The sequence below is a fragment of the Fundulus heteroclitus genome, chromosome 1 (genome assembly GCF_011125445.2).
Source record: "Fundulus heteroclitus isolate FHET01 chromosome 1, MU-UCD_Fhet_4.1, whole genome shotgun sequence".
Taxonomy (NCBI): domain Eukaryota; kingdom Metazoa; phylum Chordata; class Actinopteri; order Cyprinodontiformes; family Fundulidae; genus Fundulus; species Fundulus heteroclitus.
The window spans coordinates 18,138,269-18,150,702 of record NC_046361.1 but is presented as its reverse complement, the minus strand read 5'-3'; the positions used below and the strand labels follow the sequence as shown (position 1 = coordinate 18,150,702).

General features: G+C 41.5%; 1 protein-coding gene across 6 annotated transcripts in view; it reads left to right on the top strand.

The window, feature by feature from the left end:
• rerea (arginine-glutamic acid dipeptide (RE) repeats a) overlaps nt 1-12,434 on the top strand; it is a 164,145-nt gene that overhangs the window by 127,951 nt on the left and 23,760 nt on the right. For all 6 annotated transcript variants that reach the window (XM_036136822.1, XM_036136819.1, XM_036136827.1 and 3 more), the window contains one exon: nt 8,231-8,311. In XM_036136822.1, the coding sequence (XP_035992715.1) occupies nt 8,231-8,311 (81 nt within the window). The remainder of the gene's footprint in view (nt 1-8,230; nt 8,312-12,434) is intronic.

Below are 12,434 nucleotides of genomic sequence, written 5' to 3'. Positions count from 1 at the left end.
GCTGCTTTTCTTGCCCATAGAGAAAGAGCAGACAATGTAATGTGTTGTGGTTGGATGGAAGCTGTTTCTGATGGTCAGACATGAAGCAGCCGTCTGTTTTTACTCACTGACAGAGGCCATGGTTAACCCAGAGCTCATCCTTTTCACCATAAGATGGTTTTATCTGCAGGATCCAACAAGTTTAAATCAGGAACAAAGAGCACATCAAATAAAAGGCAAACGGGTGGCTTCTTTTTTCTTTATTGCCATTACATGTTTGCTCTGATGTTGCAAAATGGAAGTAATGTTTTACCTCCAAACAGTTCTTCTGCCTGAGTGAGTGCTCGTTTGTGCTTGTAATGCATGAAACCACGATGGGTTGACAGGGCGGTTGTCGTGTCGCTCCACACAACTTCTGCTTTTTTTTAGGCTATAAAACTAAACCTGTAACGAAATGTGTTTTGGTCGTTTGTTGCTCGCCGCAGCTTCACATTTGTTTAGAGCCATGCAATAAAGTTGTGGCCTCACTTAAAGTGGCAGATCCAGTCCTGCTGATGTTCATTTTGTGATTAATCAGAGCGTTAAGGCTTCACAAACATCACTGTGAGAAGGTGAATGGTTCATACCATTTTTCTTAGTTTCTTTAAACAGGGTGCTTGCGCAAGTCTTGAAAGTCTTAATAAGTATGGAATTTTGAAACACTGTTTTCCAGACCTTGAAAAGTCTTGAATTTTGTGTGAATGTCTTAATAAAGTATGTGAAAAAAATGTGTGGTAGAATTTTACATTATGCTCAAAGGCATTGTGAAATGAGAAATAGGAAGGTAGGCTATCAAACTATAATTTTACTAACTGGTCACGTACTGTATTAGTCTAATGGAATCAATCACTACTTGTGATTTTCATGTTTTGAAACGTTTTCATCAGTAAAAGCATAATTTACTGTGAATAATGCATTTGTTCATTGAATACTAGCCTATAAAAATTAACATTTCTAATAAACAGTTTGTACAATCTCAACCAATGAAGTAGGCAGTAGGCACACAAGTATACAAGTACATAAAGTTAAGGTCTTGGGAAAAAAATATCAGTTTTAAAAAAGTCTGGAAAAAGTCTGGAATTTTAATTTGGAAAAAGAGTAAGCACCCTGTTTAAAGGTATACATTTATCACCCTATACATAAAGCAGATTTTCTATACAACCATGCTCAAAAATGGTTTGAGCATGGTTCACTGTTTTGCCCAAGAATCTGGATCTGTGGAATTGCACCACTGACTTGCTGTTAGGATAAAACCTAATCTTAGACAAAAAATACTAAATGCTTAAGTCAGCATCCACATACGTACATCAGTATACTTGTCGATTCTTCTTAGAGTACTTTCTGAACGTTTTCTTACCTTTTTTCACATTTACAAGACAGATTTCAAAAATGAATCATTCAGATAGTGACTTGTGTCAAAATCGATACATACTGACCCGTTGACATTTGCCCAATGTGCCACACTTCTTCTGGCAACAGAGGCTAAGCCCCTCCCCTCCCTGCCATGACCAAAACGATGATTTTCTGCTTGAAGTTTTAAACTCTAACATGTCGAGTACAGCCAGAAAGAAACATACATGACCCTCTTTAGCTGACAAGGCAAACAAAAAAGCATTGTTTGGAGGTACTTTCACTATGAGGTAGAAGGGCGGCAAAGAAAATGCTGCAGGATGACACATGCTAGCTTCGCTAACACTTTAAGCTAACGCTATAATGTAATGTAAAAAGGTCAGTAGAGCTAATGTATCTCAACCAGCGATGTAGTAAACATCCCAGATAATATAAGCTAGCATTATATATTTTAATATTAGCTTCATGGACAGCCTAATGACAGGGTTCTGTCCATGTCTCACCCATCAAGAGCCCCTTCCTCTGGCAGGCCTATATACTAAGTCTGCCTACTTTCAGTAAAGGCCAATAGTGCCACAAAATTGAGACGCACACAAAAAAGTAATGGAATCAGGCATTTTCCTTCGTATCAGTATTGAGTTTTGAATTATAGTGTCATGATAACCTTACAGCCAGAGCCTCAGTTGAATGGTTTAAATCAGAGCACATTCATCTGTGAGGGGCGACCTAGTCAAAGTCCAGACCTAAATCCAGCAGAACATTTATAGCAGGTCTTGAAAATTGATGTTCATAGAAGCTCTCTATGAAGTATGACCAAGCTTGAAGTATTTTGCATAGAATCCTGGGCAAATATCCTTTCTCTAGATTTGCAGAGCTGGTAAAGACATAATCCAAAAGACTTGAAGCTGTAATAATAGCTAAATCTGATTCTATAAATTGAGTTAGGGGAGCTGAATACAAATGTAGTCTGCACTTTTAAGATTTCTTCCAGTGTTCTAACTGCGTCACTCGATTATGTTCTAAAATCTTACTAAAATACATTGAAAGTTGTGATTGAAACACGACGACACGTGAATAAGTCGAGGGATTTTAATATTGCGTGCAAAGCAGAGTCGTCTTTTTGCTTCTGAAAAGCAACACGAGGCTCGTCAGCTGTGGCAGCTGTCTCCTGCACTTGTAACTAAATGGTGCTAATATTGCGTAGGCCAACAGGAGGTGCCACATAAACAATCAGAAGCAGCAGCGGCAGCCGCAGTCTGGCTGTGTTCCTCCACGTCGGAGACACAGGCTGATCTATGACTGCTGCGGGGCGGGAGGTCTATTTCTCAGCCAGCTGCACCGTGCCGTGGCTTATCTCCGGCTGTGTCTGTAGCTGATGGATGACTGCACTGAGGGGAAGGGGAGGGGGGGGGCATCGAAAACACAGGGAGAGGAAAGACTAGCAGCCCCCCAGTGGTAGAAAATGAGCATTTGCGTCAGAGACTCGCCACTGAAAAGCAAAAAAACGCACTGAAAAAACCTGTTTTGTAGGCTGTGAAGTCGGTGTCTTCTCTCACATTTACGGTACAGTGCCAGCAAAGTATTTTTTTTTTTTTTTTTTTGGGTGTTTGGTAACTGAATAGCGGGCAGGATGGGCGTGTGCTGGAATTTCCTGCCACCTTTTGTGTCGGCACATGCTAGAGAAAAGCAGTGGTTGTTACTTTTACTCTCCAAAAGGTCATGTTGTGAGTGCTGCCACATTTATTATGGGATAAATATGAACCGCTTACACTCGGTCTGGTGGCGGGACCTCGACTCCGCTGAGATCTATCTTCCTTTTTAGACTTTTAATAAAAGGCCGTGCCTCATTTAACATCTGCGCAGCTATCGACAGATCTAAACATAGATCTTGTATGGTGTCTATGCAAAGAGGATGTGGGTAGTAAAGTGTTTGTCAATGCGGTTATTCCTATTTGAGCGTGTTGTGATTTCCTCCCTTTACATCGTGGCTAGCCTTACTTTTAAAGAAGAAAGTGTTTTATTTTTTTGCTGTCGCTCTTTATTTTTGGTTATTTTGCTGAGCGTCCTCAGCCCTCGGGCTTCAGCTTTTACCAAGTCAAGTATGATGACTTCATATTGAGTGAATGTAGCCTTGTTTTCTGTTGGGCGGCCTTTTTTTTTTTGCGGGGCAATGACATTTAGTGGGAATTATGTTCCACGAGTGAGCCTGCCCTCTGTTTGTCATCACGATACCATCTGTGTGCCTGTGTCTACATTATCTTAACCAGTTTTACAACTCCAAACAATCGGCTTTCGAGCAGGATGTACGCATACACAATAGCCCATTGAATTATTCCTTTTTTTTTTTTCTGTTTCTATGTCCTCCTTTTATGCGTCGCCTCACAATGGTGCAGTGTTCGGTTCTGAGGGGGAAACTCGGGGAGGGTAAGAAGCGCCAGCTCTCTGGAACACGCTCAGAGAGAGAAGCCTGTTGTTTCTGCACAGCGGATGGCCATTTGGTAGCACTTCCACCCAGCTAAACCCCCCCTCGCCTCCCTCCCCTCCGCCTCTCCGTCTCTCTGAGCCCCTCCTCTGCCTTTGTTCCCTAGCAACCGAGGGCTGGAGCAGTCGGAGCAGGGGCAGAACGATTCACGGAGCAGATTGGCGGATGATTTATTAGCTGGGCTGGAGAGCAGTGAGCCCAGGCAGCTGAAATGGAGCCTTAAACTGGAGCCGACATGTAGAGAGAAGGGAGGGAGGGAACCAGCAAGAAAACCAAAACTGAAGAGATGCGGGAGGGGGGAGCATGCATGAAGCTTCGCTGTTAGGATATGATTGCTTCTACTGAGTAAGAAGTACAGTTATGGAACAATTAAGATGGCCTGATTAGGCCAGGCTACAGGAACAGGTCTAATTGATTTTAAAGAGCTTTACTGGCTTGTGTTAAGATACCTGGAAAGAGACAAAGAAATGTTTTCTAATCCTGGCTTAATTTCTGGACCTGATATTTTGGATTAGGGGTGTAGTGTAACGTCCAGCTCCGGAGAAGATACTCAAAACTGGGTTAACTAGAATGAAACGAGGCGTCACCTTAGCAATATCTTTAAGAGTATCCACTTTTAGTTTTCAAAATAGAGTACATGGACCTATAATCTGTGTAGAATAATCCCGTGCAAATTTAATCAGTCCATATATTGTGGTATTTGTTCCCTGTTTAATTTTAATAGCCGAGTGCCAAAATGGCACTGGAATTGCTCTTTTTGTGTGTTTTTGCAAATTGAATAAAGTTTTTTTTTAGAATGTCTAACTGTGTTATAAACAATCTGTGTTTAGTGCAGGCTAATTCAGTTCAAATATTATCAAAGTACCTAAGAATTTGACATAGACAAGAGCAGATGCAGTCCAGGCTCTTTAGAAAACAATCACAAATAGGTCTTTAGGATAGTGCTGATCAGAAGCTATACACCAAGCGTTAAATTTAGCTTTGTTAGTGACTATTGGTTTATTAATCAAGGTACTCGCCATGTGTGATCACTCTAGTTTAGAGTTTCATCATCTGTGGTTTTTAAGACTTTTAGTCTAGACTCATTAAAATAAAAGTGAGGTTGTTTATCATCATTAGGAAGCTATGAAGTAGATGTTGAGTGTATTATAGAAAACCGCTAAACGGCAGTCACTGTATTCTAAGTGCTTTAGGGTTTGAACTACAGATAATGAATTGCTACCTAGACTTATTACAAATGGTGAAATAGCCCTCTATTTTAGCATCTGATAGGAAACTACAAAATAGATATTGCCTTTTGCGTGGTTAGTAGCTAACATTTAGCTTGGTATGGTATTTTCGGTATTTGATTAGTGGTAGTATTTTAGGTTTTAAGCTACAGATAATAAATTCCAGTCTAGTCTAATTGACTGTTCTTTAAGTTTAGCGAAGATGAGAAATTCAATTTTAGCATGTTTAGCAGCTAACAGATAACCTGCAGCACTATTCTCACAGCATTTGATCAAAGTATTTACATTTTTATATACAGATGAAGAGTTACAGCGTAGACTATTTAAAGAAAAGTGAAATAGCCCTGTTTCCTCGCACCAGTGAAAAGCTATGAAGCAGATCCTACCTTTAGCATCATTAGCAGTCAACTCTTAGTCAGTCGCAGCCTCTGTTAGTGTAGACCGTTTTAAATTTTGACCAAGAGATGATCAAAACTGTGAAATGGCTCTATAGTTTAGTGCCAACAAGAAGCAAGAAATCAGATGCCCACTTTAGCGCCATTAGGCACTAGCTCTTTGCCAGCCAGTGTCTCAGTGTTTGAGTACTTTCAATGTTGACCAGAATTTGATCAAAAGCAGCCAAGGCTCTTTTAAAAACAGCAGAAAAAAACTTTTAGTTTATACTGATGGAAAATTACAAAGCAAATGCTAACTTGAGCATCATTGGCGGCTATCTATTAGCTCGTCCCGGTATTTAAATTTTTCACATAGAAATGATCAAATGCAGTCTAGGCTCATTAGGAATTGGTGAAGTTATTTTTTAGTCTAGTGCCCAATGGCAAGCCAGCTTTAGCGTTGCCAACGGGGTATTCATAGCATACTTAAAAAACATTAATTTCATGTCTTTCATATCATTTTATCTTTATTTTTTTACTGAGTACCCAAAATAGTGCCACACGAATGATTTCTAAGCGGTAGACATCTTAGTTTGTGTTGAATGTCAGCCCAAATAGTTTTTTTTATATATATTTTTTTTATAGTTGAATGTGTTAACAGATCTGGGCAGTTTAAGAACTACCTTGTTTCTTAATTTCAGATCAGGCTTCATAAGATTGCCGTATTTTGACAAGGAAAACTGTGGCATTTTAATTTAACATGTTACATTCCCATTTAAGCTTTATTATCAAGGCTTGTGTAACGTTCATCATCTGTGATTTTGCCGGAGTGAAGCTAGAGTGAAAATCCAAATGTTAATCTGCATCTTGACCTTGTTTAAGTAGCTGGAGATGTGTGTTTCATGTTAAGCTCAATGCTTTATATTACAGATTGCTCCATCTACTGGCTAATCAACTACTCAGTCGTCAGGGTGATGGATGGAAATTAAGCGATGCCTCATGAGACTAATGTGAAAGGCCTTTTAGTTTAAGATGTCACAGCAGAACACGTTGCTTACGATCGGTCCTTCTGATGTTTCACAGTTTGGACTGGTTTAGTTTCTGTTTAGTTGTCACTTAGTTGTTTGTGTGATGGCCAGACTTTAAATGTAAGCGTGTTGCATTTCCTGGTTAGACTGGGCTCTCTTCTTGTGCGTGTCTGTAATTTTACTCCCTGGGAAAAAAAAAAAAAAAAGGGTTGTGTTTTGCAGCTGGCTGTTTTACTTCAGTAAAATTGGCCTTTGTTCCACACCAAAGCTGGATATGTAAACAATCTGTGGTTACATAACTCACTGTGCTGGAGTATGAACTTCATTAGAGGCTCCGTGTCTGGTTTTCCTTCCCACCCATCTTCCTTCCATCATGTCCAGAAGCTTTTTCCTCTCAAATTGTGTCAGCCTGCCTGCTTTTCCCTCCCCTCTCTGGCTCACAGCTAGTTTTACCTCTGAATACTCTCTAAGCGGTGAACGGCATCTACAGGGTCGGCGTAGTTTCCTGTTAAAGAGGCAGCTGTTATTGATCTGTTGTTAACAGTTGTCTGTGTGTGTTTTTTTACTCTGCGGTGGATAAATATCTTGAGGCTGCTCATTTGGATGTGGCTGAAATGAGCGCTGCACCCAAACAGGAGTCCACTTCTGGTTTTCCAGCCTGCTGCAAACCAGAGGCTCTCTTGCAGAAAGATCACATGTAAAGCCTTCCCCTTTGTAGTGGAGGAGCACAGAGTGACAAGCTATTTCTTTCTTGTTAGGAAAAAAAAAGAATCGGCGGTGCTGCCGGAGACCTTGTGGATTTGTCCCCTGATTTCTTTGCTCTGCCCCCCGCTTTTACCTGCGGCTGGACGTGGAGAGATCTGCGCTGCGCTCCCGGTGGACTTTTCCCCGCTTTCAGCCGGAGTTACTTGGTTTAGACGCGGTGGACTGAGATCCCTGAAGAACGGGGCTCGCCTCTGGAGCAAGAAAGTAAATCTGTTGGTCGTCTGCCTGGCTGGTTGTGAGTGTTTCCAGCCAGCGCTCTCTGTGGCTCCCAGTCTGTGGCTCTTAAAGGAGAAGGAAGGCGTTTAGGTAGTTTTGGATTTCTGCTTTTGTTTCTCTCTCGTGGTGTTTTTGCTCTCGGTGAGGTGAGGCGGCATGTTCACATTTGGTTTTTATATCAGATTAAAGCCGATGTCATGAAGTGGCAACCTCTGTGTTGGGGCAGATGATCTCTTTGTACTCTTATCACAGTATTTCTGTTGATTCTACAGATTTAAAAATTAGGAGTAAGCTGTAATTTGTCTCATTTTTTTTTTTTTTTTTCAAATGCCAAGTTCATGTTTTGACATTGAACTTTCCCTCTTGAGAGCAGCACCATGCTCGGTGGGTATGTTTTTACGTCCAGCAGGGTTTGGGGAACTGTTTTCACAGCACATGAAAAGACCAAGTTAATGTCATCGTCTCCCCCTGCCTTACTTGTCATTTCCTCTCTCGGTTTGCCCTGACATGGCTGTGTTTGCCCCGGAGTTTAAACGACGCTGCGGAGGTTTCTCAAACACACATCAAACCTCTCCAACCACAGACTAGAAAAACAAAAAAAAAACTTTCTTTTTTTTCTCTCTGTCTTGTTGTTGTGGTGCTCAGCAGTAACTTCTTGCAGCCGCAGTTTAGCTGACTTCACATATACTAACTTGTCGTCTTTTTTTTCCCCTCCTCTCCATCTCTTTCTCTCTCTCTTTTCTTTTCTTCCTCTGTGAAAAATTGCAGAAGCGCTTCATTAAAGGGCTGAGACAGTTTGGCAAAAACTTCTTCAGGATCCGGAAGGAGCTGCTGCCCAACAAAGAGACGGTAAGATTAATTTTTCTTCCTGCGCAGCTCAAACTTTTACAGAGTTTGCCCGTTTTTAAATGCTGCACAGAAAACGAGGCGCATTCTTGGAAACACTGGGAACCTGAGCACTTAAACATCTTCAGAGCGACACTTTGAGCACTGCTGGTTTATATCTAGAGGCCTTATTTTGCTGCAAGGGCTAGCATTGATTGCTACTTCTAAATGAATCGCAAAGGTGCAGCATATGTCAACTCTGTGCAGGTTAGTGATAACCTTTACAGTAGTTATCAGTAAACTGTCTAATACTTTGTTTTATGGCTTCATTTGTGCATCAAAGTTGTAAAAAATGGCACCAACTCCTGAAATATTAAAAAATTAGATTTGTCTGAAATTGTCAAAAGCCTTGAAGCTCAGCGGAGGCTGTCGTTTTCTGCTGTAGCCTGATAGTTTTGCTCGTCAGTGTCGGTGCCTTTGATTTGTGGAGGTAGTTATTTAATCTTTCTCACACTCTGTAATTGCGTTATTTGCGTACACTAGCAGCGTGGGGTGTTGGTGTTGCCACACTTCCCTCCGCCGTGCTTGAGCGAACACAAATGTCACTGTGGTAATCATCGACGAACAGCTGCGTGTAACCTCTGTCATGGTGCAAAAAAGGCTCAAATCCCGGCTCCGATGAAGATTCACGAGAGCCGACTTTTATTTGGACGAGAGTGTTAAGCGTGGAAAAACAAAACACAGTTGTTGCTCCGATATGAAACTGAAACTTAACATGGATTCCTCTCAACAAATGCGGAGTTTTAGCTTTCGCTATAAAGGGAATTTAGAGCGACGTTCTGCATTTGTTACAAAAGAAAGCTTGGCAGCTTTGAGCTGGCTGCTGAATTATTCTCAGAAGAGGCTTGCGACTCACAGGACCTTGCAGACCTTGTTGTTTTGTGCGGCTGCTCCTGCTGGAAGTGTGCCGACACAATGCTGACACAGACATCAAAGGGGGGGAAAAAAACCAAATTGTTTGTCATGCTTCTCATCTGCTTCATTTCCTCGTCTGCTGCAGGGTTAGGGTACAACAGCCCTCTCTGTCAAACACGCAGACTCTAATGCACTCAGGAGCTCCTCAGAGTCGCTGCCTCTGCTCCACATTTTCTTCTTATTTCTGAAAACTTGAAGCTAGAAAGTGTTTTTAAAAATGTATCAAATCAAAATAGTTCAAATGTTCCATTATTTTCCTACAATTTTAATTGCTTTGATTTAAATCACGGGAGCAACAATTAATGGTAATGTTCTCTTTAACTTTTTAATATTAATTGTGCATGAATATAGAATAAACATCCACTAAACATCCACTTCACTTTTTGCTGGTTGGGTCTTTAGACTAACTCTAGAGTTTATTTTTTTTGGGTAATTAGTCGGGCTATCTGCTCAGGTAGCCAACTCGCTGCCAGTTGCTTACCAGCTGTAGCTTTAATACAGCGTTACATTACTAAGAGTAATAGGCGTCTCCCCTTTAGTTTCCACGCCCTGTCCATGTTTTTTGAGACGGAAAATATTTCCAATCAGCCAAATCTGTCTTTTTTTTTTATTAGCAAGAGTAAGAGCCTTCTTCCAGCTGACTGGCAGTGAGCAGCAACAGGTGGGGGAGGGACAGCACTAATGTTCCTCCTTGCTTCAAACAGCTGTAAATGACTCCGGTCACTCTGGCATCCCATGATTTGACTTTAAGCTGCAGCAGAAATGATGCCTAAATCCTTCTAATGAGACGGTGCTGGAGTGAACGGGGATTCCTCTGGGTGTGTGTCTCATAGAATAACACAGCCCTGCGTCTCTCCCACCTGTTGCTGCACACTGCTACTCAGCTGGCTGAAAAAAGGGCTTCTAAACCTTTTTAGGAGCTAACAGTTAAAAAATTGGTTCAGAAATATAAAACAGCTGCATTTATAGCACAGTCACTAAATGATCAACACCCATCGCTCTTGTTGAGGTGACGCTGCTTCAGACTGCAGCTGGCAAGTCTGTTAAACAACCAATGGCAAGTTTGCTACCTGAGAACATAGCCTGCCTAATTAACCAGCTAATATCGGCTGGTTATATTTGGTTTATTTAATAAAAAGCACACCTGAAAACTGCTCACCACCTTCTGGTGTTTATTCTGTTTCTGCTTGCTCTATCAAAACTAAAATAAATCCTATTTGGCTGTTTAATCTCTTGATAGTCTATTTAATGTTACTTTAAAAGCAGCCAGAAGAGCTGCTGTGTTTCTGTTTTTCTACAGAGCTATTAGATCACACAGTAGATCTCTGCTCTAATACTTTATGTAAAATCAGTGAAACTGTCATATTTTAAGCTGAATGCTGTTGTTCTGTAATAGTCATCCCAATTACTCTTTTTGTACTTTTCAAATAAACGGCCGGTTGATTGGCTATAAAAGAGGCATTAATGCAGTTCAACCTGGAGGGGGAGTTTATTTGGCAGGAAAAGTAATAGACCTCCTCCAGGATCGGGGGCCGCCGCCACAAAGCAGGGAGAGAGATTAATTTTCCTCCTGCACACGGAAAATAAACTGGCCTTTAAACGTTTGAGAGGATGGCTGTTGTAACATGTGGAGATTGGGTAGAGCTTGTTTTAGACGCCACGAAATGCACAGAGGAGGTAAAGAAAATGATGTATATGATCCAAGGTATTGCACATCAAGTCCCTCAAGGACATTAGTTTAATATGTGGCCGTCACTGGGATATAGTGATATGGAGATATTTTAGGTTCAGCTTCAGTCTCGCCCGTTTCACACACATTTGTTTCCTAAATAGAGCAGTATGTTTCACAGGCCTGCTTCCTCCTGCCCTAAATCCTGTAATGCGCAGCTTAAAGCCCTTGGGCAGATATCCAGGGCCACAGAGGTCCAGTACGCGGTGTCGGCCCCTCGCTGCTCCTCCTCGGTCGCATTAGCCGCTCTGCCCCCCTGAAGCGGCTGCACAGCTCGAACAGCCAGTGCCAGGGGTAAGCACCCAGCTCTGTGTAAACACACCAGGCCTGACTAGCAGTCAGGAATGCCTTATATAAAGCCACAGCAAGGCCCGGCGGGGGGAAGTGGGTGTGTCGTCTGACCGTCTGCAGCTAGCTGCGCTGCCACCATTTCCTTCACTCCAGAGAGGACGTCATGGAGCACGAGCTCGCTGCGCCCGCTGTTTGAACAGCTCAAATATGCTGAAATGACAGATTAGAGATAAAGTCTGCAGCTGATCTTTTTGCTGGTCAACAGACCGTATTTGCTAAACAGAGCTGTATCGGTTTTGGCTTTGTTTACCGCGCAGCTCGACACGGAGACGGACCGGACAAAACTTTCAGAGATTAAAGGGAAGAAAAACAAAAGGAACATCCAACATTTAGTGCCGTGTGACTGGATTCTTCCTTATACCTTAGAAATACTGCGACATACCTGCAGTTTTACTATTTATGGCAGCCAAAACTAGTTTAGCTTTCTTTCCCTCCACAGAAATTTCAAAGATATGCTTCACTAAACAAAAACAGGATTGCAAAAACATTTCATGCCTGAAACTGTGCTCAGTTTATCTTTGTGTCCAGAGAGGGAGATTTTAAACTGCATGAAAGCACAAGTCATTTATTTACTTGATACTCGCGTAAGTGTATTATAAACTTTATTTATAGACCATAAACATGATGAGCAGAAGAACAGAGAGCAAATACAATCTAATAAACCCAGTGAAGCAGCATAAAACGTTTTACAAGCTTAAAGCTAAAGCTGTAAGCATGTCTGTATTTTTATCAAACTTGGGTGGTTGTTTTTTTTTTTAAGTCTTATTTCTGCTTTTTGTGGTTTTAGACTTCAGTCTCTTGGTGTTTATATATGAAAGCTCAGAAAACCTAGTGGCATTTATTACTTTGGTTAAACACAGACATATATTTTGTGTCTGACTTTTGTTTTATGTTTATTCACTTTTGGCATAAATATGGGCAACCATCTGGAGTTGTGCGGTAATTTTCACCTTTTGTTATAGAGGTGGTTGGCATGACGATATTAGATTATGACGGGCTAGAACTAGAGATGCACTGAGATACCGGTTGGTGGCTGAAAGCTTCCCAGAGCCGGTGGCAGCCGCTAGAATCATCTGAAGAATCGGATGTATG